At 41.7% G+C, this 22,133-nt stretch overlaps 1 protein-coding gene across 2 annotated transcripts in view; it reads left to right on the top strand.

The window, feature by feature from the left end:
- The window catches only part of shtn1 (shootin 1), a 33,616-nt gene extending 13,246 nt beyond the window's left edge, over positions 1-20,370 (top strand). The window contains exons 5-16 of one of the 2 annotated variants that reach the window (XM_058652003.1): positions 3,377-3,554; positions 6,181-6,278; positions 7,251-7,332; positions 7,428-7,522; positions 7,603-7,749; positions 9,457-9,610; positions 9,831-9,945; positions 11,595-11,677; positions 15,762-15,874; positions 16,765-16,809; positions 19,061-19,180; positions 19,411-20,370. In XM_058652003.1, coding sequence (XP_058507986.1) covers positions 3,377-3,554; positions 6,181-6,278; positions 7,251-7,332; positions 7,428-7,522; positions 7,603-7,749; positions 9,457-9,610; positions 9,831-9,945; positions 11,595-11,677; positions 15,762-15,874; positions 16,765-16,809; positions 19,061-19,171 — 1,221 coding nt within the window. In that variant the 3' untranslated portion in view covers positions 19,172-19,180; positions 19,411-20,370. Of the gene's footprint in view, positions 1-3,376; positions 3,555-6,180; positions 6,279-7,250; positions 7,333-7,427; positions 7,523-7,602; positions 7,750-9,456; positions 9,611-9,830; positions 9,946-11,594; positions 11,678-15,761; positions 15,875-16,764; positions 16,810-19,060; positions 19,362-19,410 lie in introns of those variants that run through there. The other variant, XM_058652004.1, reaches the window with a different exon arrangement.
- The last annotated feature ends 1,763 nt before the right edge of the window (positions 20,371-22,133 follow it).

Genomic DNA, 22,133 nt, shown 5'->3' with positions numbered 1-22,133 from the left:
TTAGGTTTTTTTTCAGATAAAGTTTTAAAAACAGAAAGAAAATCAGCTTCCATAAATGACATAAGTCTCTTATTAAAGGTGATAGATTACTTTGTATTCTATCATCACTGTTTGTTCTCTTCTTATTTCTGAAATAATTTCAGAGAAGTAGTGTAGCAGTGTATCGTGTAACAGTGTAGCAGTGTAACGGTGTATGGGTGTAACAGTGTAGCAGTGTATTGTGTATTGTGTAACAGTTTAACGGTGTATGGGTGTAACAGTGTAGTGGTGTATGGGTGTAACAGTGTAGCAGTGTAATGGTGTATGGGTGTAACAGTGTAGCAGTGTAATGGTGTATGGGTGTAACAGTGTAGCAGTGTATTGTGTAACAGTTTAACGGCGTAATGGTGTATGGGTGTAACAGTGTAATGGTGTATGGGTGTAACAGTTTAGCAGTGTAACAGTGTAATGGTGTATGGGTGTAGCAGTGTAACAGTGTAATGGTGTATGGGTGTAACAGTGTAGCAGTGTATTGTGTAACAGTTTAACGGTGTATGGGTGTAGCAGTGTATCGTGTAACAGTGTAATGGTGTAACAGTGTAGTAGTGTAATGGTGTATGGGTGTAACAGTGTAATGGTGTAACAGTGTAGTAGTGTAACGGTGTATGGGTGTAACAGTGTAGTAGTGTAATGGTGTATGGGTGTAACAGTGTAGCAGTGTAGCGAGTAGCTGTCTGTCTCACCATCACAGAAGAGACAGACAGACATAAAGCATCCGTAGTTAAGAGAATACATGTTCCTTCCAGTTTGTACAATGTAACAGTTGAACAGCTTTATTTCCATTTAAATGAAAGGCAGCAGCACATGTTCCGTATGATGATGGTAATTTGTTCCTTTCAAACATTCCCTCTCTGAAAGAGGCTGAAGTTCAGAGTAATTCCTTAAGTCGTCACTATTTTGAATTAAAAAAGCGACCAGGGCGGGGTAAGCAATTTACAACCAGTCCACTCTGAATGTCACTTGGATTCTTAATCTTTTTTCATTTATTTATCTATCTTTTTTTTATGTGTGATTAAAAGTAAGATAAGGGGACGTGACCTCTGCAGAGTGCTGGCCCGACGCTGTGCCAGCCTTGATTCATCCGAGTATATAATTTTATACAAACATTTCTTGTCAATTGTAGATTATTATGAAAATAATGTGAGCCCGTGTTATGTATTATTGATTGCTTTTCTGAAAGGAAGAAAAAAACAGATGCAGCCTGAAGGGCATCATCAAAAGATGGAATTGCTGCAATCCGCTCGCACCAGGATGCCATTAATAAATGTTTCTTTTATGACTTGCCTTTTCAATTCCTCCTCTTTTTCCTCTCCACTGCAGCACTTTTCTTTCTTCAAACGACACCAAGAAACACGCGTAATTGGCATCCATCTCCTTCCCATAGGCTTCATTCATGTGCTGCGCACTGATGGTGTCCTTAATTGATACAAATGGCCGCCATGATGATTGAACTTGTGGAAGCGCACGGCCATTGTGGCAGTTTAATATGCAGAGCGCTTCAAATGTAGAGATAATCAATTTGCACAGAATTTCAAGTAAAAATAAGAGGATTTGACAGAAGTTATAATCACACGATGGCCAGAGAGATTCAACACGTCAAAAAAACAAACTGTGATTACATCTAAAAGGAGAGATATTCACTGCTTTTTTCTGCCCATGCTCCTCTAATGATGTCTGTTTTTTTCCACACCTTATCATCACGTTTGCTGTGCGTCCTGCTATTACAGCTGATTGCAGGGCCAAAGAAAAGAGGAAAATCAGAGCAACATCTCATCTCTGTCATTTCTTTGCTTGGTTTCCACCGGCTTATCACACACAGCACACTTGTCACTCGATGCAGATTTGACAGATGAAGACACTGTTAAAGGCAACATCGACACACCGCGTCATCTTTGAAGGAAAAGGCCAGAGTTCACTTTATGGTCCAGTGTGTAAGAGTTTATCAGCAAACAATAGTATGTTGGCATCAGTGTATAGCTGCTTTAAAGTTGTAACACTCTGTGAGGGTTAAAGAAGTAAAGAACTTAAGGAGAAACACCAACAGCAAAACAGACAATCTGACCGAGGGTTAACCCTAACCCGAGACACAAGTGAAACCAACTAGAGCAGGACAGGTAATCTAGAAAGAGTGATGAAGTCACATGACAAGACATGAGTCTGCAAACAAAGCAGGATGTGTCAAAATAAAATACAGCATTAACTACTATGAAAAAATCTAAAAGTCCAAATAAATCAAAACACCAGAAATGAAACAAAGTGACCAAAGTAAAACAATGTCTCCCCCACAGTTACAGTATATATGTATACACACACATGTATGTGATCAGTGTGAATCAGTCGTACAGTGAGAGTCTGACCTTCTCCTTCTAAAGTGTGTGAATAAAAGTGTGTATAATATATATGTATACGTATATATACATATACATATATATACATATACATAATAAATGGGGTGTCAATTAGAGCTGAAACAATTCATCGATTATTAATCGATTACTAAATTAATCGACGACTATTTTGATAATCGATGAATCAGTTTGAAGCTTTTTTCCTGATTAAAACAAGATTTCCGATTGTTTATGTTTCTTACCCTAAACTCAATGTGAACATTTTCTTCATTTCTTTGAAATCCTTAAAAGTGAATCATTTTGGTTTGTGGACAAAACAAGACATTTGAGAACATCATCATGTCCAGGTTTGACGAACATTGATCAATATTTTTAAGGTTTTCTGATATTTTATGGACCATACCATTAATCGAGAAAAGAATCGTCAGATTAATCGATTATGAAAAGAATCTAATGTGTAACATGATCATGAATTCTTGCTAATGCCGTCATGGAGAAGCGACCTGCAAGTTCTGTATCATGTCTTCAGGTACAGTAGCTAAGACCTGAACTACAGTGTAGAAGCATTGAATGAATCTATAATTACATTACATGTCATTTAGCAGACGCTTTTATCCAAAGCCACTTACAATGGAATTGAGTACAATCAGCCAGGGGTGGAGTCGAACTTGCGACCATGATGTCTTTCGCATTTATAAAAGTTATATTATCTTGACACCTTTAAAACTTTATTCTCAAACTCATTTTATAGTTATAATAATAATCCTAATACAAGTCAACATTTAATTATGTATAAGCTTGTTTAGTGGTTTAATCACAATTGTTTACATGTGACTTGATTCTATTTTATTTTTCTCTGTTATTATTTACAGATTCAACTATATATCAAAAGAAATGGTGTTCAATATCATGATGGATTATTGAGGCATCATTTCCTTTGTAATCCTAGAACTGCTGGACTTTGTTTGTGTGTGTGTGTGTGTGTGCAGCTGAATCGTCAGAACCGCTCTCTGAAGAGGAAGAGCATGCTGTTGCTGTCTCACCTCAGCCCAGACACCATCGCACGGATCCAGCTGGACGATGATGATGCGGAGGAAGAGGAGGGCAAAGACATGGATTCAGTCAGTAATGGCTGCCTCTCCCCTCACTGCCAGACCTCCATCTCAGGTACATGTGACATGTGACTGTCACCGTACATCTTCACTGTTGTGTTCACCTGTTACACTGTGTGTAGCATCATATCTATATGTCTAGTGACTGTCATTTACACTGCACACGTCTGTATCCAGGGAAAACAAGCGGTAACCATGGTAACACATACTCAGCACAGCTTAAATGAACAGGTTTACAGGGGTTTTAGCTAAAGAATTCACTAATGAATCTTTTTGAGGAGCTTCTTGAAGTTTTCAGTCAAATTCAATTACAGATTAAAAAGTGTGTCCAGGTCAAGAGCCAGCTGTAGATGTAGAAATGAAAGATGTGTCATGTTAAGATACTGTATATTATGAAAATGAATCAGAAGGGCTGCATATAAACAGTGGATGACTGTGTCAAAATGCTATCAGTTGGAGGGTTAGGGTTATGCCCTCATGCCTCATTAAACCAGAGGAGATTGTGTTTTTAGTTTGCTTTTGACATCCCAATTCATCTGTTTCAATTCATTTTCTAAAGGTCCCAAGTTTCTTTTTGATGACAAACTGTCCATTCTGTATATATTGTAACTGGGTATATGTATGACACTGTTTTAGCAAAATAGCAAAGAGTTTAGTGGCAGGTTTGGCTATTACTCTGTCTTACATGACCACAAACACTGGACAAAATACTGTGGCAAAAAACCTTTTTTTGCCACAGTATTTTGTCCAGCTTTTGCCGCAGTCTTAAGATCCTGGTATACTCATGACATAAAGCGGACCCTGTAAGTAATACAGGGCTTTTACCATCTGTGTCTCTGCTGCTGCTGCTCGGTTTATCGAGCCTCAGATGTTACAGCTGACACTCTGGCATCCCCACACCGCAGGTGGGCGTAGTCTTCTGGACAGCAAGCTCAGCTATTACTGTACCTCAGGTGATAATGGATTCACAGTCTGAAGTTGTTGCCCACTGTGGACCTGGGTACAAGATCAGAGGCTTGAAAATCCATAAGCACGTGTTAATGGACAGAGAGCGGACAGCATATTTTTACTTTGAGGCCAGGGTGGTGAACTGGAGTCAGAATTCAAATGAGGAAGGATAAGATGTGCGTCTGTAAGGCAACGCAGAGGGACACGACGCACACGAACAATCCGTCATACTCACATTCACACCTACACTCAGTTTAGAATAAACACATACATTTTTAACACATAATTTAACCCCAATCTGAAAGTCTGTTGACAGTAGGAGGAAGAAACTCACATTTGCAACCTCCATGCAGAAATTGGAATGGCAAAAGTGAAAGTGGAGGTTAAAAGACAGGGGGAGACAGACAGACAGACAGACAGACGACTTTATTAGGAGGAGCTGGAGATGCTGGGATCTTTGTTGGGAGTGACCACAATGAACGGGATTAGAAAGGATCATATAATCTAGGGACAGCTCAGTTTAAACGGTTTGGAGCGTCAAGGTTGAGATGGTTTGGTCTCGTGCAGAGGAGGCACAGTGATTATATTGGACAAAGGATGTTGACGATGGAGCTGCAGAGCAGGAGGAAAAGATCCAAGAGACCACAGAGAAGGTTCATGGATGCTGTGAAGGAGGACATGAGGACAGTTAGTGGAACAGTAGAGGACAAGATGGAGGCAGATGATCCGCTGTGGCCACCTCTAAAGAAGAAGATACACCAATGCAACCCCCTTCACCACCATGTTGCCTCTCCATGTATGTTTAAACTAAATGTGCTGTAGATCACAGAGAAGCTTCTGTCATGTGTTCTCATTTATCTCTTCTTATTTTGCATTTTCATTTCAAATTTTATTCCACAGAACACTTGTCCCACTTAACAGAGGTCACGGCATCCATCACTGAAGAGTGCTTTAGGTGTCAGTGACCTTTTCTGCTTAAGTAGCCTCTTAAATGTCTCAGCCTGGTCCTGCTGTGAGCACATTTAACAGCAGATGACTGGCAGGAGCTGCTGCTGCTGCTGCTGCTGCTGCTGCTGCTGCTGCTGCTGCTGCTCACTCTATTATGTGACATGATGGTATATATGAAATGCTGCTGCTGCAGCACATTCCGCTGCTGTAAACACTTTGATTACATTTGAGCGTCTTATTGTGATATTTAAGGCGAGTGAAATCCCATGGATCTCAGTGTACACCAGGCCCATGAAAATGAATAAGTTGTTTATGTTCATAGATCATTTTTAATCAGTTTTCATCTTCAAATCAAAAAGTGATTCAGCTGCTTTCCAAGCTATTATTAAAAATTTAAATAACCTCCTCACTCATTTCAAATTTGACACAGATGTGATGTGACGCGACAGACATGAAGATCTGGGTTTTTAGAAACATCTGTACCAGGCCCCTGAGTTTTTGAATAAAATAGACCTTAGGTAAATGTCTCTGTTGTTTGTTACGACGCCACCTACTGTTTCAAGCCCTGTGTTGCTTGATGTACGTAGACGAGGCCGATGCACGACAAACATGGAGTCATCATTACTAGCGGTGTTGTGTCTGTCCACTGTCTCTCTCTCTCCGCTGTTGACGGGAGATTCCGTTCAGAACAATGAGCGAGTAAAGTTAAAATTTAAAATTTAAATTTAAATTATAAACGTATTATCAACTTGTGTAATCCTGCTTTTTCTGTTTTCTATTATCAGAGTTACAGTGTAAGTTGGAGTTAAGCCGCGAGGAGAAACATCAAGCAGTGACTGGTCTTGAGGCAATAAAGGAACAACTGAGGGAAACAAGGGAAGAAGTAAGTTTAAACATTGTTACTTTTCTTCACTTTCACGCTGTCACTGGACAAAGACTTGTAAACTAGAGCTGCTGGACCAAGCATGGCTTTTCCTTTTTTCATGTATGTATTCACCTTGTGATCAGCAGGTGGTCAGAATGTGCAAGGAAAAGCAGAAAAGTGGAGAAAAGTGGTATAAAAATAATAAATTATCTTAGAATGACTGAATTAGAATATAGATAATGACTTACGTGACAGGAGTGAGGGCCCAGATCAGAGAGACAAAGTTTCAACAATGTATTGATCAAAGTAAAGGAAACAAATGAAAAAATGCTTCCATTAGTTCCAGTTCTTTTCCCATTTTATAACTTTTAAAGTAGAATACAGATGTGCAGTATACTATATACAGATGTGCAGTATACTAAATACAGACGTGCAGTATAATAAATACAGACGTGCAGTATACTAAATACAGACGTGCAGTATACTAAATACAGATGTGCAGTATACTAAATACAGACGTGCAGTATACTAAATACAGACGTGCAGTATAATAACTACAGACAGCTTTTCCCCTGGTTTCTTTGCTCCATGTAACCATTTTAATTTAAGAACATCATCATTTCAGGGTTTGGGAAACACCAGCCCTAACCCTGACCATATCCCAGACCTTTTGACCACAACTTGAATCTCAAAAGAAAGAAAAGAAACTCCATTAACACTGAACTCCATCATTGGTCCAATAACAGGAATCCTTCTTCTTACATTTCACCACTGTTGCTTCTCAATAGTAGAACTGAACCGCAGAGGAGTTTACAGCAGCACGTACATGACCAGTGTACCTGAACGCTCATGTGAGAAATGATTTCAGAGTTACGAGAAGTGAGCTTTGCGTGGAGTTTGTGTGTTACCTTGTCTCCATGACACACACACACACACACACACACACACAGTGTAGTGAGTCTGCGTCTCCACGTCTCTTTCCATCTGCAGCTGCTGAAAGAGAAACATGACAACACTGTTTTAATTGCTGAGACAGTGCGGCTCAAGAAGCTGCTGCAGAAATACAACAGAGGTCAGTGAGGTCTTCATTATTTTACTCTAATGTAACAAAAGTCATACATTAAAACGGTGAGACGAGAGATGACACGTGTAAATGTTGTGTCTCAGTTTCTCAGTTTGCTTTGGAGGAATACAAAGTCTTACAGGACACTCTGAGCCTGGAGCAGAATCTGAGGACAGAGGCAGAGAACTTTGGAAGAGCAGTGAGTTTCATTCTCATTCTCTGTGCAATGATTCTCATGAAGATGCAAAGCATCAGCTCGCCTTTGTTTGTCCTTTTCAGATGTTGGTCGAGCAAAAAAAGCTGAAGCGACAGAGTCAGGTCCTGATGCAGAACTCCTCACCCAGCCAGGCTCTGCAAGAGGCGCTCAGCCAGATCTCCACCCTGACCCAGGACCTGGAGGCACAGAGGCTGCAGCACCAGCACCAGGTCACCACAGGTCACCACACACAGCACAAACTGAGTTCTGTCATCTGTTATTCTGAGTGATCCAATCACAAATAAACTTCAAAATACATCAAGAGTCTTAAAAAATGTTTACACATGCAAAATGTCTTCATTCCATCATGTGAATGTTCTGATGAGACAAACGTACACACCCATCGTTAAGTTCCATTAGTGATGCAAGTGTTTAAAAACATCTGGGTTTGCGTTGGAGTGGGAGGACAGGTTGTTTCTGACGCTCTGTGCACACGTGCATCAGCGTTACTGTGTGTTCGCAGTAAACACACGCTGCACCTGTCTGCTCGTCCCCTCACTGTCCACTATCTGTCTCATTGTCTGAGTCTCTGACTTTCATGTCTGTTCATTCTTCTTATTATGGAATGAAAATACAGCAGTAACAAAAGAGAAACATGTGATAGAACCAAACCAGGAAGTCATGATGGACTGTTCTATCAACAATGATCTGAAGGATGATCAGCACGTACCAGTCTTCTCATTCACAATCAAATTGGACTGTATACAGTGACATTTTACTCCGATCACCTGTGTCCATGTAAACAGTGATTCATCAACACAAAATGTGGAATCTAACCCTGGAGTATGTTTAGAAATCATGTGACTGAGGAATGTACAGACTGATGAGGGAAGCACTTTGTGCCAGAAGCAAAAATGTATACAATAACAAATGAAATATCACCTTATATCAGCATCTATGATGCTCTTTGTTTCCACCATGTTTATCATTATGTGGTGTCATCGCCAACAGTTGATGGAAACACAGATCCAAACCAAATCTTTGAACATTTGAATGGAAACTGGCGGGTGACTGCACCTTCAGTGGCCCCTGTGGCCCCCATCAGAGGAGGCGCTCGCTCAGTAAAAGCATGTTTGCCAGGAACATCAGGAAAAAGTCCTGTCATTTACACATTAAGGTTTCTATGTACTACTTCATTTTTCTAACCCTAACCCTGCACTGGTGTTTACATGGACACGAGTAATCAGAATAAAAATATGTATCTGATTCAGAAACAAACTTCATTCCAGTTAGCGCTGATATAAGCATGAACGTGACGTGTTTCTGTTTTATTTACTGCTGCATTTTCATTCTAAAAAGAAGAAAGAGGACAGTGGACAGTGAGAGGACAGTGAGAGGACGAGCAGACACGTGCAGCGAGAGTTTACTGTCAGACAAACACTGTGAACACTAGTTGCATGTGTGCGCACACCACAGTCAGATCAGTTCATTTTACGTCCATGTCAACAATGCAATTGTAAATTGTTACATTGTTCTTCTGTAGTCCTACATATGTTAGTTTTATATTTCCACATGATCCTGAAATACAACAGAGAAGCTGTCCCTGGTTAGGGTTAAACATACAGTATGTAGGCAGACACCTGTAGTTCCTCTAATTCTAATTCATTCATCAAAATGACATGAATCTATAGAGTGCTGATGGTCACAGGCAGTGTCACAGAGCAGCACCTCAGCAGTGTCACCATCACCACCACTGTATCTCTGTGGCTTAGATGGAAAACCATTACAGCTGAGTGGCATCGCCCATCTCTCGTCTTACGCTTCGTTTGAGGAAGAATTAAAACAGTCACCCAGTGCTCGTCATCCATCATCAGCCTCGCTGCCACAGAGCTGGCGGGGGAAGTTCAGTGTATTTACTGTGGTGGGTGTGTCCTCAGATAAAGCAGATGGAGGACAGGCTGAGGAGCTGTGACACTCAGAGGGAGCTGACAGCATTGAGGCGCAAACTGGAGCTTGTGGAGGAGGAGAGGAGGGAGTACAGTGACAAATGCACCAAGACTGAAGTGGAGGTCAAGGATCTGCGCTTTACAGGTGACGATGTATTTAGAGGTGTACAGGGCGTTACACTGTGCACTATAGAGGGAATGTCATCACAAAACAAATAGAAGCACGTTTGAATCAGAGTGTGACCATGAGATTCTCCTCCTGTCTTTTGTCAGCACAGAAGCACATCAGCTGTTTCCCTCATTCTCCACTAACATAGTTTTCTGCTCTGTGTGTTTACTGCAACTGGACGTGGTTGACTGGCTAGTTGAAGAGCTCCAGAAGAAGCTACAAGCAGCTACCAACCCACCCCCTGCTCCTCCTCCTCCTCCTCCTCCTCCTCCCCCACCACCTCCACCTGCTATGGCCTCCAACCCGCTCAGGTTTGATCACACTCTGTATGCTCAAAACATCATCAGCTCAAGTGTCAAGAAATGCTAACAAGCGATGGTAAGGTAAGGTAAGGTAAGGTAAGGTAAGGTAAGGTAAGGTAAAGTACACCTGACCATTACAACAGCGACTGCAGCTATAACAGCTTCCACATTTCCACATCAAAGTCAAGAAGATTGTTTAGTTTTCTTCTTTTTAAATGTGCAAAATGACACACACACACACACACACACACACACACACACGTTGGCTAGCTTATAATACGTTTGTCTGATCCAACACAAGTCTCCACGTGCGCAACATTTGCATTTTTGCTGACTCCACCAAATGCCTTATTTTGAAGGTGGGCAGTGATGAATGGGGCAGGGGGGTTGGTGGGCGTGGTTGAGTGAGCACCGCAGGGGGGGCGTGACGATCGAGTGACAGCAAGTGCAAATGGCGGCATCTTAGAGCTGCATTTAGCGCACACACATTTCAATAAGTTCACACACTCACACATGATGTTTTTCACGCTGATAAAAGTGAATAATCTATGAGTCGATGATGCGACGGCAGATTGCTCTGCATAGTTCATTCATACACATGTCTTATATTAGCGACCTATCAGCCAATCAGAAAAAAGTATTCACTGTTGCTGGGCAGAATGGACACGCTCAGCTCAGCGAAGTTCCACTTCACTGCTGTGGTCTCACGTCCGCCCACTTCCACACAGTTGGAGTCAGAGACTCGTTTTTTTTGGGTTCTTCTCGCACGGAAATCTGCTGTAAATGTTGTCAACACAACAAACAGAGCAGTGTTTGTACAGAGCGAAGAAACAGGAGCACGCAGAGTTTGCGAGGACACTTTCTGTGATGTAGAAGTACGACGTGGTGTCAACACGGGATCTTTTATTCTGAAAAGTAAAGCAGATGTTTTATTTTCCTACTTCCTCTCCCGCTCGTGCTGAATTGTGCGACTGTGCTGCGATATCCATGGGGAAAGTACATACAGCCATTTTTAACACAAAATACGAAATTCAAATACTTTACACAAAACTACCAAGACTTGGACCTGGATCACTAAATAATATTGCTAGATAACCTTATACACTAATTTGAACCTGAAAAAAGTGGTTTAGGGGTTTAGTTCCTCTTCTGGAACTCTTCTGCAGTGTGTTTTTCCATCTTCATTCAACAGTGAAAACACACGCAGCTTCTGAAGCAGCAGTAACAGTAGTAAGCAGCAGTCACAGCGAGGAGCACAGTAGCAGCTGCATATTAAGTAGCCATGTGTTTCCTCTGTGACGTGCAGCCAACAACAAAAGCAGTGGTATCACCACCCCCTAACTAGGAATCACAGCGATCAAACAACTCTAATTCAAATACTTAGTTAATCACAATACTGTGATTTGAAGCATGCAGTGGCTTCTTTGACATTTCAACTTGTATATGCTGTAAAACAAAAGTCTCTGAGATGTTTCTTTGTTGCTGGTTTACTGGTGGTCGGTCACAATGATATTCTCGTGTATATGCAGACACAAAAATGTGTTTTCCTCAAGTCTTTACAGAAACACGGTGTTAGTGAGTGGATAACAGGAGTTATGTTATATGTGTAGTAGTTCCCTCTGAAAGCAGAAGCCCTTGTTGTGTGTCTTCTCCCACAGCTCACTGTTGTCACTGATCAGAAAGAAGAAAGACCTCAGCTCTGACATCCCTCTGCTGGTCCAGGACTCTGCCAAGACAGCAGGTACCTCGGAATATGAATTATATACTTGTTATAACCCTTCAGGTGCTTTTTAAAGAGAGTGACACAAATCAACAGCTGGAATGAGTAATGGATTCACAAAGGAAGGTTTTATTACACGCCTGCGGGGGAGGGCAGGACTGACATGCTAAGGTGCCAACGGAAACAAAGCCTAGCCTTCACTACACACTAATCAACACAAAATAATAATAATAATAATAATAATAATAATAATAATAATAATAATAATAATGATCACACTTTTTACTTTCAAGCGCTTTTCTAAATACTTAAAGACACCTTACAGTACATAAAAGCAGCTAAAACAACATTAAATGGTAAAACATCACAAAGAAAAAAAAGAAAAAGAAAAAGACACAATGCTCTGAGCTAAACATTAAAAGCAATTTTAAAAAGGTGAGTTTTTGTCAGTGACTTGAACATTGGAATGTTGGTGCGGTCGTGGATCTGTTTCGGGAGTGAGTTCCAGAGGGAAGGGGCAGCAACGGAGAAGGCTCTGTCGCCCCAGGTTCGATGCTTGGTCCTGGGAGGTAGGAAGGGACCTGGTTATGGAGTGCTTTGTGAGTGAGGAGGAGGATTTTGAATTGAATGCGTTGTGGGACCGGGAGCCAGTGGAGGTTCTGGAGGACGGGGGTGATGTGGTCGCAGGTGTGGGTGTGGGTGAGCAGACAGGCAGCAGAGTTCTGGAAGTACTGGAGTTTATTTAAGGTTTTGAAAATAAAAAATAAATAAACTCCAGTGCTGTTGCAGTAGTCGATTCTAGAGGTGATGAAGGGGTGGATGAGGGTTTCTGCAGCGGAGAAAGAGTGTGATGGGTGGGGTCTGCGATGTTTTTGAGGTGAAAAAAGGCAGTTTTGGTGATTTGTTTTATGTGGTGTTCAAAGGAGAGGTTATTGTCAAAGATGACTCCAAGGTTGCGACTGTGAAGGGATAGGGATGGAGACAGGGTGCACAGGGTGGCACCTGCCACTTCCCTCGTGTTTGTGACATCTGTTCTGGTCTGTGGTGTGGATGTAGAGGTCCCCTGGTACCCTGGTCTGGCTTACGTCCTTCCTCCCACCACATACCTGAGGAGCTGACCAATTCCATCAATGCAGTCATCAATAAGAGGTGATGATGTGCATCTGGAACCGTGTTTATTTTACCAAAGTCAGTGCAAAATCTTGGGCTCCCCTGGACTTAGTGTCCGGAAGACATGGAGCGCTCCAGGGACTACCAGGTACTGCACATTCATTCTGCATCACATACTTTATCTCTTTTTTCATGATCTCCGTCTCAGCAGCATGCTGCTTGATTGGCCTCGGCTTATTCAGGACTATGTCATGTGAGATGACTGAAGTCAGTAACCCAACAGAACCAAGGGAACACCATCATCCCAATCCTTTAGTGAATCAAAGCTTTTATTTGTCTGCGCAACATGGATTTTAGGGTCTGATGAAATAGTTCTAGAGCCCCCTTCAGGATGGTTCTGGCTACATGTTATATGCATCATGCCTAAAGATTTCAGGGCCAACACTTTGGATGTGAAATCGGTGCCTTGGTCAGTTTGGACCACCTTTGCCAGACCCACCAAACACAGAGAAACACTTCATTATGGTTAGTAAAAACAGAGATTTAGTCTTTGGTTGGAGTCCTCGCTTTTTTAAATGGTTCCCCTTCTACTGGAATGGGGTTGAGAGGAGCAGAGGGTTGACTCACAAGTGCGACAGTGCTGCACCACATCGGATCTGAGTCCTGTCTAAGGATTCTGTTATAGGTCTTTGTGACACGACCACCTGATGAACCACACCCCAGTCCTCATCCTTTGTCAGGTCACTAACCCACCGGCGCCAACGGATGATTCTGCATCAAGAATATAAGCTACTTTCTTCTTCTTAGTTGATCCTTGTCTAAGAACAGCTGAGTGACATTGTGAGAGTCCTCTTCCGCTCCCTGAACAGGACAGAGAGGTTGTTGTTGTGTCAATGATCTGCTCTTGACACGGCTGCATGGACAGAATAGGTCATTTCCATCTCCAGCCTCAATGATGCTGCATTGCAGGCTGAAGTAAACTAGGTCACTTGATCACCTGCTGCAGCATTCTACTCACTTACTTTCTGGTCACAAAAAAGACTGACAGGGCACCATCCCATCCCGCCTTGAAACTGTCACAACAGACCCTTGCACCTCTGGGTGGGAAATACTGTGGCAGAACAGGACAGTGTGTGGTCAATGGTCTGTTCTGGAAGCACAGGAGCACATCAGTGTCTTGGAGCTATGCATCTCAATGAAAACCGCCTTTCTCCAAATGTGTCAGCAGGTGCCAGAGCTCCCACCTGGAAATCTGAGCAGCTGTTTGTTATGTGACGGCGGTCCTAGGCATGGTCATTGGATTATTGACACCAATAGTGAATGTTTACCATCAGGGGTCACTGGCCATTCTACCAGGGGCGTCTCCACATCGTGGGCAGTACCACTGGAGGACACCTGGTGCAGCCTCATGGCCAAAGCACCTTCTGCAGATCTGCTGGCTGTGGCCCTCCTGCTCAACCTCCACACAGTAAGCTGTGTACTTGGGATTCCTCGTGACTTTGCCGGTAGTAGTCATCGAGTGCTTAAAGCACTGCCTCTGGCGGTCAGTTAGGATGAAATAGAACCAAAGTTACACATGTAACTACATGTAACTAGGTAAGCCTTCTCTCCGGTCCATGTGTGTTGGTTCTAGGTACTCGACCTTCACATGCACGTGAAATATCCAGTGCTTCAATCATTCAGGATTCATAGAACCGTGGTTACATGTGTAACTTTCATTTTAATGATGTGGGGCCTCACACATCACTGTGGTTCAGTGGTAAAGCATCATTATCATTGTCATTATTATTATTATTATCATCATAACACAATATTATTGTTTAAACTGAAATAACTTATATAATGAAATATTTAGTATTTAGCCAGTGAGTAAAACCCTGTATCTTTTCTTCCTCCCTGCCATGTATGTTCATTTGGTATTTTATTCTCCTTAAGACTCCTGTGGCTCCTGTGTTTCTTTTCTCTTTTTCTTTTTCCCGTTTTCTTTTACAATTCATTCCTTTCACCTCCTCCTTGCAAATTACATCTGCATGGAAGGACAAATGCTATAGCAAGTGGTGCCGGAGAAATTCAGACTCCAAATTCCCATCACTGGCCAATTAGGTCACCATGACAAATTCTTCAACTAGTGCAAACAAAAGGAAGGAGCCTTGACTTCAGGGCAGAGCAGATAGGTCATCAGTGTTGACCGAACAGCCTCATTTTGATAAGTGTTTTATGAATATGTGAGGCGAGGCCTGAATTAGGCCTGAATGTAAATGATATCTTTTTCTCTTTCGAGCACTTTTAGGAAAATATTTCACCATTAGTCTCACACTAATTCTTTTTGTGTGACATTTTAAAGACATTTGATCAACAATAGTTTGACTGTGTGTTCTGAGTGGACTGTTGGAAAATTCGATATTCACATTTCTTGACCTGTAGACTGCATAATTAGACTTTTTTTTCTTCTCCTCTTGTGCAAACTTGACAAATTCTTTTCCTCATATGAAAATCTGGTGAATAGCGTTTGTGTTTTGTACGAGTCATTCCAGCGGAAGCTAACTCTGAACTCTACAGGTGTACTTTGAATACCGCAGAATTACCACTGTCCCACCACTACAGCCAGATCCATCGTCATCCGTGAGGTCACAGCAGAGGTCACAAAGATACAGTTCAGTCTGCACTTGTGGCATAATTCATAGGGAAAAGCTGGAGTTTCTCCAACCAAAACCCTGGTTTATTGGCCCGAGGCTCGTGTCATTTTTAAGCATTGACGTGCAAATGAGTTCTATTTCAATTGCAAAGCTAATGAATTACACATTACCTCTCAAAACCATTTCAACTCATTTTGGTTCTTGGCAACGTTTCCCCACTGAGGCAGTTCATGTCAGAGGAGCCACTCAATACACGGAGTCCATTCAAGAACACCAATACATCTGTGCGTGTGTGTCTGTGTGTGTGTGTGTGTGTGTCTGTGTGTGTGTGTGCGTGTGTTTGTGCGTGTGTGTCTCAGAACCAGAAGTGAACGTCAGACAGCAGGCGGTGGATGAAATGATGCAGAGGATCAAGAAAGGCGTTCAGCTTCGCCCGGTCAGCAGCCGCTCAGCCAGCAGACCCAGGAAACAGGTGACACAGATTCTCATTCAAATATTTGTGAGACCACAGTATTGAAGCAGGAGAGACTCAGGATAAGATAAAACCCCTGAATTAAGAACATGCACAGTCCATGTTCCAGCTGCAAGTCAACAGCACTAACCACGACTGTGCCGTGTGTCCCTGTAATGTTTGTTTCATTGAGGAACAGTGGCGCTACGCTAGTTAGCTGTGAATTGAGCTCAGTGAATCCTTTGATTCTTATATTTATCTTCCTGTGACCAACTTGAATCTTTCTTGTCTTTAAGTCTGAATAAATGTGTTGCTTTACAACATCATGCACATGCTGCACTGTCTGAAAGTCACAAGACTGTTGATCCCAAAGCCAGGAAGAAGCTTTTAGAAATCCGAGCACCAGCGTTTCAATGTAAGAGACAAACTGCAGAGACGGGGAGGAGACATTAAGACCTGAACCCAGACAGACATTAAAGAAAATGTGTTTTCTCTCTAAAAAATCACCAACCTAAATTACACTTGTGTGAGGCCTGAATGAGTGGGTTTTTTCACACTGTTGAGCATCTAATGTGCAGTGCCTGTAAATGCATCAGTGTGTGGGATTACCTAAGAGCACACACATGACATACAGCCAAGACATCTTTCAGTGTGCGTGCTCCTCCACCTCAAATTAGATAGCATTAGGACCTGCTCTGCAAGGTAATTAGAAATAATGAGGATGGGAAAATTGACGTGACTGAGTGATTGTGTGTGTTGACACATTTTTGCGTCTTGTAGAAAGCAAACGTCACCGTGCCTGCATACAGCAGCGTCTTTGCTGATTGAGGAAAAAGAAGTATAATGGGTCAGGCTGCTCTTTATTTACCGAACCTTTCTCTCTCCTCTTATTTCCCTTTTGTCCGATGCAGAGGCTGCCGTCTAATTCTGCCATTCAGGAACTTAAAGGAATCATGGTAATGACCCAACAATCACATTTCCACACATCATGGGCATCATGCAACAATGTTTTCATATTCTCATTTTATCTGTGTTTGTACAAATATACACTGAAAAACACACACTGAAAAAAGAAATGTTGCTGTATTAATGAATCTCGTCAGTTAAACTAAAGCATAGAAAATTTAGTAGGAATTCACTTATTTTATTTAGGTATTAACTGAAGTCATTTTACAGTGAATGATAAATGCTATTTGTTACCCTAACCCAGAGCTAATAAGCATAATTACTGTAAAACAACAAAGGCTAAGGCCTAATCCACACAGAGCCGTTCCTGTACAATCTTTTTCTTTTTAGTTGAAAAGTTTTCTGTAAAAACAAATCATTTCAACAAACAAAAAAACCCGGACTCGTGTGCTGGGCACAAACCTATTTGAATAAGAGGAGGAAGACGACGGCGACAGAGAGAGGTGGAATCATCACGTCTTTAATGTATAGGGTGGCGTTTTTTGAGGTTGGAAGTGAACTTAAACCATGTGAAAGGATTTAGAACATAATAATAATGATACTTATAATAACAATAATGCATTTAACAAATGAAAGTGGGCACCATTGCATCCAATCTGCACAAGCACATTCTGTTGTATTTTTTAAATAGACATTGAAGTATTATAATTCAAAACATGAAGTCATTTTCATCATCTCAGTAAAATACAATTGATGAACATGTTATTTTGTTAGTTACATAGTTACTAACTAACTATCACTGTCAAATAAATCTGAACTTTTGAACACAAGCACAACTAATGTGATTTTCCTGTGGCTTTAATGATGAATGATGCTGATTTGCTCTTCTCGTGCACACACACACACACACACACACACACACACTGAAATGATTAGAGGTGGTAAGTCAGATATAGATGAAGGTTCTTACAGGTTGTGTCTAGACTTCACAGCTAAATGGTTTTACCAGCAAGCTGTCATTAATGGAAGTCTTTCTATTAGCATTTACATAAGAAGGCCAGTGGGGGCGCTAACAGAAGAGAAGAGCAGAAGATGACTGTAAGGAGCCGGGCCAGGATCCCTTTCTTAGCTGAAGTCCAAAAGAATCAAAAGAATTAGTCTCTGTTTTCAAGGTGAAGTGGTATTAGATCATTCAGACCACTTGAGTGTGAAGGCTGAGCACAACTCTCCTCTACTAGAGTGTGAGGAAGATTCACGTCATGGAAATGACATTAGTGTTCAAGGAGAGAGGAGCAGATATATGAGCGTCAGCATATATATATATAAACAGCATAAATATCTCTGGATCAGCTGTAGAAGAAGAAAAAAGTCTGACATGACATATAAACTACAGTCAGATAACAAGGACGAGAGGGAGGGCAAATGCTAATGGCTGCCACACAGTTGGACCAGATGATTGCTAGTTAGAGTTAGAGTACAAACGCCATATTAACAGCTGCTGTAGGCTCTACAACAGCATTAACAGCTGCTGTAGACTCTAAAACAGCTGCTGTAGACTCTCCAACAGCTCCTGTAGACTCTGATGTGGCAATAACAGCTGTTGGAGAGTCTACAACAGCTGCTGTAGACTCTGAAATGGCAATAACAGCTCCTGTAGACTCTGATGTGGCAATAACAGCTGTTGGAGACTCTGAAACAGCTGCTGTAGACTCTACAACAGCATTAACAGCTGCTGTAGACTCTCCAACAGCTCCTGTAGACTCTGATGTGGCAATAACAGCTGTTGGAGAGTCTACAACAGCTGCTGTAGACTCTGAAATGGCAATAACAGCTGCTGTAGACTCTACAACAGCTGATGTAGACTCTAAGACAGCTGCTGTAGACTCTAAAACAGCATAAATCAAAGTCTTTGATGTCATGTCCAGTGTGTACAGGATGATTGATGTCTGTCATAAACATGGATCATTTGCTTACTAACAATAATCCATCTGCACTATTCAGCATGTTTTTCTCTCTCCACATCCATTTAGTTGAATCATTATTTCATAATTATAAAATTGCAGAGTTGAAAATAACAGTAAGACGATAATGGCTTCAAAGTAATTAAATATACAGTCCATTAGTGAAAACTGTGATTTTTAATAACAGTAGACTAATTGCATGTCCCAGAGGAATATATACAACTTTTAGATTTTGTTTTTCTTTTCCTAAATCATTCAAACACAACATTTAATAACTAAAGCGTTCTGTGTGACACCCAATGTTTTTTGCCTCTGTCTGCCTGTCTGTCTGTGTTCTTAGGACCATTTCAACAGATCGTCCCCTCAACCAAAGGCCACGCCTCCATCCACCAACAGTGATGACGAGCTGCAGAAGATTCTGCTGCGACGGCGAGGAGCGCTGGACAGCTGACCCACGACAGTAAGCTTCAAGAACAACAGTCATCACCACAGCAACCTATGCAGATGGGTCACATGTCAGGACAGTGCTGCTGCTCTGCTCTGAAAACATCTGCAGTCTGAACACAGCCTTTGTGTGTGTGTGTGTGTGTGTGTGTGTGCGCGCGTGTGCGTGTGTGTGTGTGTGTGTGTGTGTGTGTGTGTGTGTGTGTGTGCGTGTGTGTGTGTGTGTGCGTGTGCGTGTGCGTGCAGGTCTCCACTCCACCGGACTGAGGTGGACCCTGAAAACACAGGCTGGATGTGTCTGAAGGCAAAAATCAATGTTTATCATGTCATGTGTCTGTCTGTCTGTCTGTCTGTCTGTCTGTCTGTCTGTCAGGAGTGTGCAACATGACCATGTGACCAGAGAGAAACAAAGTTCTACCCAGAGATGAAGTAAAGTCTTGTTTATTTCTGGTCAAAAAGTAACAAAGACAGGATGCACTTTGTTTTCCTTTTTCTTTTGGCTCCTCCCTCTCTAGAGGGCGCCTCTGACTCAACCCGCCCATTTCTCTGGGCTTGAGATGAGCATTCACTGGACTCCTGTTGTAAAACCTGTTTATTTCCCTTTGACTCCTGTTGTTGCTGTTTATTGGATGATTGAAGTCTGAAGAAACGAGACATATGAACAATTGAACAATGTGAACATAATGTTCCTCAGTAGCTGAGGTCACTGTCACAATAAGCTGTTTGTCTCCGTTTAAAATGGAAATAAATGGGATGAGATGTTTTATTACAACAAAGAAACACAAATGCCAAGTTTATAATATATTATGAGGAGTCAGTGTTGGACAAGCAGGTTAAGAGGAGGGTCAGAGGTTAGCAGGAGTACACATGAAAAAACACAGGGATCATTCAGCTCTTTTTTCTCATACTAAAGGGAACGCCCACGTTATTGTTTTGTAGAGCGAGTGAACAATGAAGCTGGATTTTTTGCAGCCTTGAGAATTTCTTAGAATGACTGTGTCTAGACAAGTGTTAACCTTGTAGCCAGCCAGTGAGCAATTACAGGCCAGATTTGGTTTCCACCTCTCCCCTCACTCACACATGTAACCACCGTCGTCTTAGGACGCCATTTTATGTTGGACTCCGTCTCCAGTTCACCAGACAAGATAGCAATTTTCAGCAACTTTGATTTGTAAATTGTAAAACAATAAAAGGGTAAGACAACTGTGTGTGTGTGTGTGTGTGTGTGTGTGTGTGTGTGCGCGCTCTCACCCTCAGTAAAAACATGGCTGCCAATGGGGACGGACTGAAAATCAGATTTTAGCCACTTAACAAATGTCTCGTTTCAGTGTTTGAAATCCTTTGTTCAGATTGACCTCAGTGACACAAAGTGACCACACGAGGCAGCAGAGGAGCAGCAGCTAAAATCACTGATTTTCTCAGCGGGAGAGTGAGTGGTTCACAAACTTCAGTTTCCTGTTGGAAAAGTCTGTCATGACCTTTGAACCCTGATCATGTTCACATTCATATTCAGGCTGGATTGACTCAGGTGTTTCATCTGTTATTGGGGTATTTTTTCTTTAAATCCCCCCTCCTGTCTTGGGTTAGGGTTAGTTTGTTAAACCTGTAGTGGTCACATGTCAGATCATAGTCAACAGATACGTCAGAACATTAAAAGAAAAACATCCACCATCGTGTCATATAAACATAGAACCAGAGATTTGACACCAGGGGCACACTGGGGTTATTAATCCACTGCTGCCTCCATCACTAACTTTATAGGTGTTATTTTGTGACGTCTGTATTTGAAATATTACAGCAGTGACACAGACTCACCGCACGAGGCACCTTTTGTCCACACCAGCTTAAAACAGTGATGGACTTTGGTGCAGGAAGTGATTCCAGTGTGTTTCAGTCAGGAAAGTGAAAGTAATCTAATAGCAAGTGATGAACATGTGTTCCAGCATATTAGATTGTATTCAGTGTGTTTTCAGTGGCTGTGCATTCGCTGTGTCTCATTTTTTACATCCAGCTCTACTGAAAGTCTCTCGCTGTGTGACTTTAACATTTAAAACACTCCTGTTCTTTTGTTTTTGTGAAATTCGGAATAAATAAAAACTAGGATTGATGTTTTCACTTCTCATTCTTTGTCAGCAGATCCTCCTCAGGTGGACTCACGGTGGGGGGGGGGGGGTCCCTCTCGCCCCGCTCTCGCCCCGCCTCCTGGCACCTGTGCACTTTTCCCAGACACTTGGTGGAGAGAGAGCAAGTGTAACATGAGAGCCGTGAACTGTGGCCAACGTCCGTCACTCATTGTCCGCTGCCCTTAATTAAAGCGTTAGGCTTCATTAAACACTGAGGTGCAATTTCCAGCTTGAACAAAGAAACAGAGCAGTTTCATCAGCAGTGCTCTTCAAACACTCTTAACCTGATTTAACAGCAGATTTAAGTCACAGCAGCAGGAACAGGAAGTGCTCTGTGAGGAGATTAAAACCAGTCTCTTGTGCACAGTTGCAGGAGAAACGTATCACGTTATCCTTTTTGTATCATTTGATATCGACATAAAGTGCAATATTTCTGTATGGCTGTACAATATAATAATATCTGAATATTTGAATGTTTATATCCAGATAAAGGAGAAAGATCCTCTGGACTCATTCTCAGTAACTACACTGTAAAATAAAACTGTTAGAAACAATGAAATTGACTATAAACATGGTCAAATTCTGCAATAACACAAATAATTATGCTTAAAATTAAAGATGTGTTAAGTTTTTAAATCTAATTTCTTATATATAATGTAGTAGGGATGGAAAAGATCAGATGTTATGACTGCAAAATATTGCGATATACTCACACAACAGCTCCAGTGAGAGTGAGCACTTTGGTGCCATCTAGTGGACAGTTGATTATTTTACGCTAATCCACAGAAAGATTTAATGTTTATTTGTAACATCAGTTAAAAATCATTTGTTAAACAAATATGTCCA

This window comes from Solea solea, chromosome 15 (genome assembly GCF_958295425.1).
Source record: "Solea solea chromosome 15, fSolSol10.1, whole genome shotgun sequence".
NCBI classification, from domain to species: domain Eukaryota; kingdom Metazoa; phylum Chordata; class Actinopteri; order Pleuronectiformes; family Soleidae; genus Solea; species Solea solea.
The sequence above is the reverse complement of the archived record's forward strand: the minus strand, read 5'-3'. Positions and strand labels throughout refer to the sequence as shown.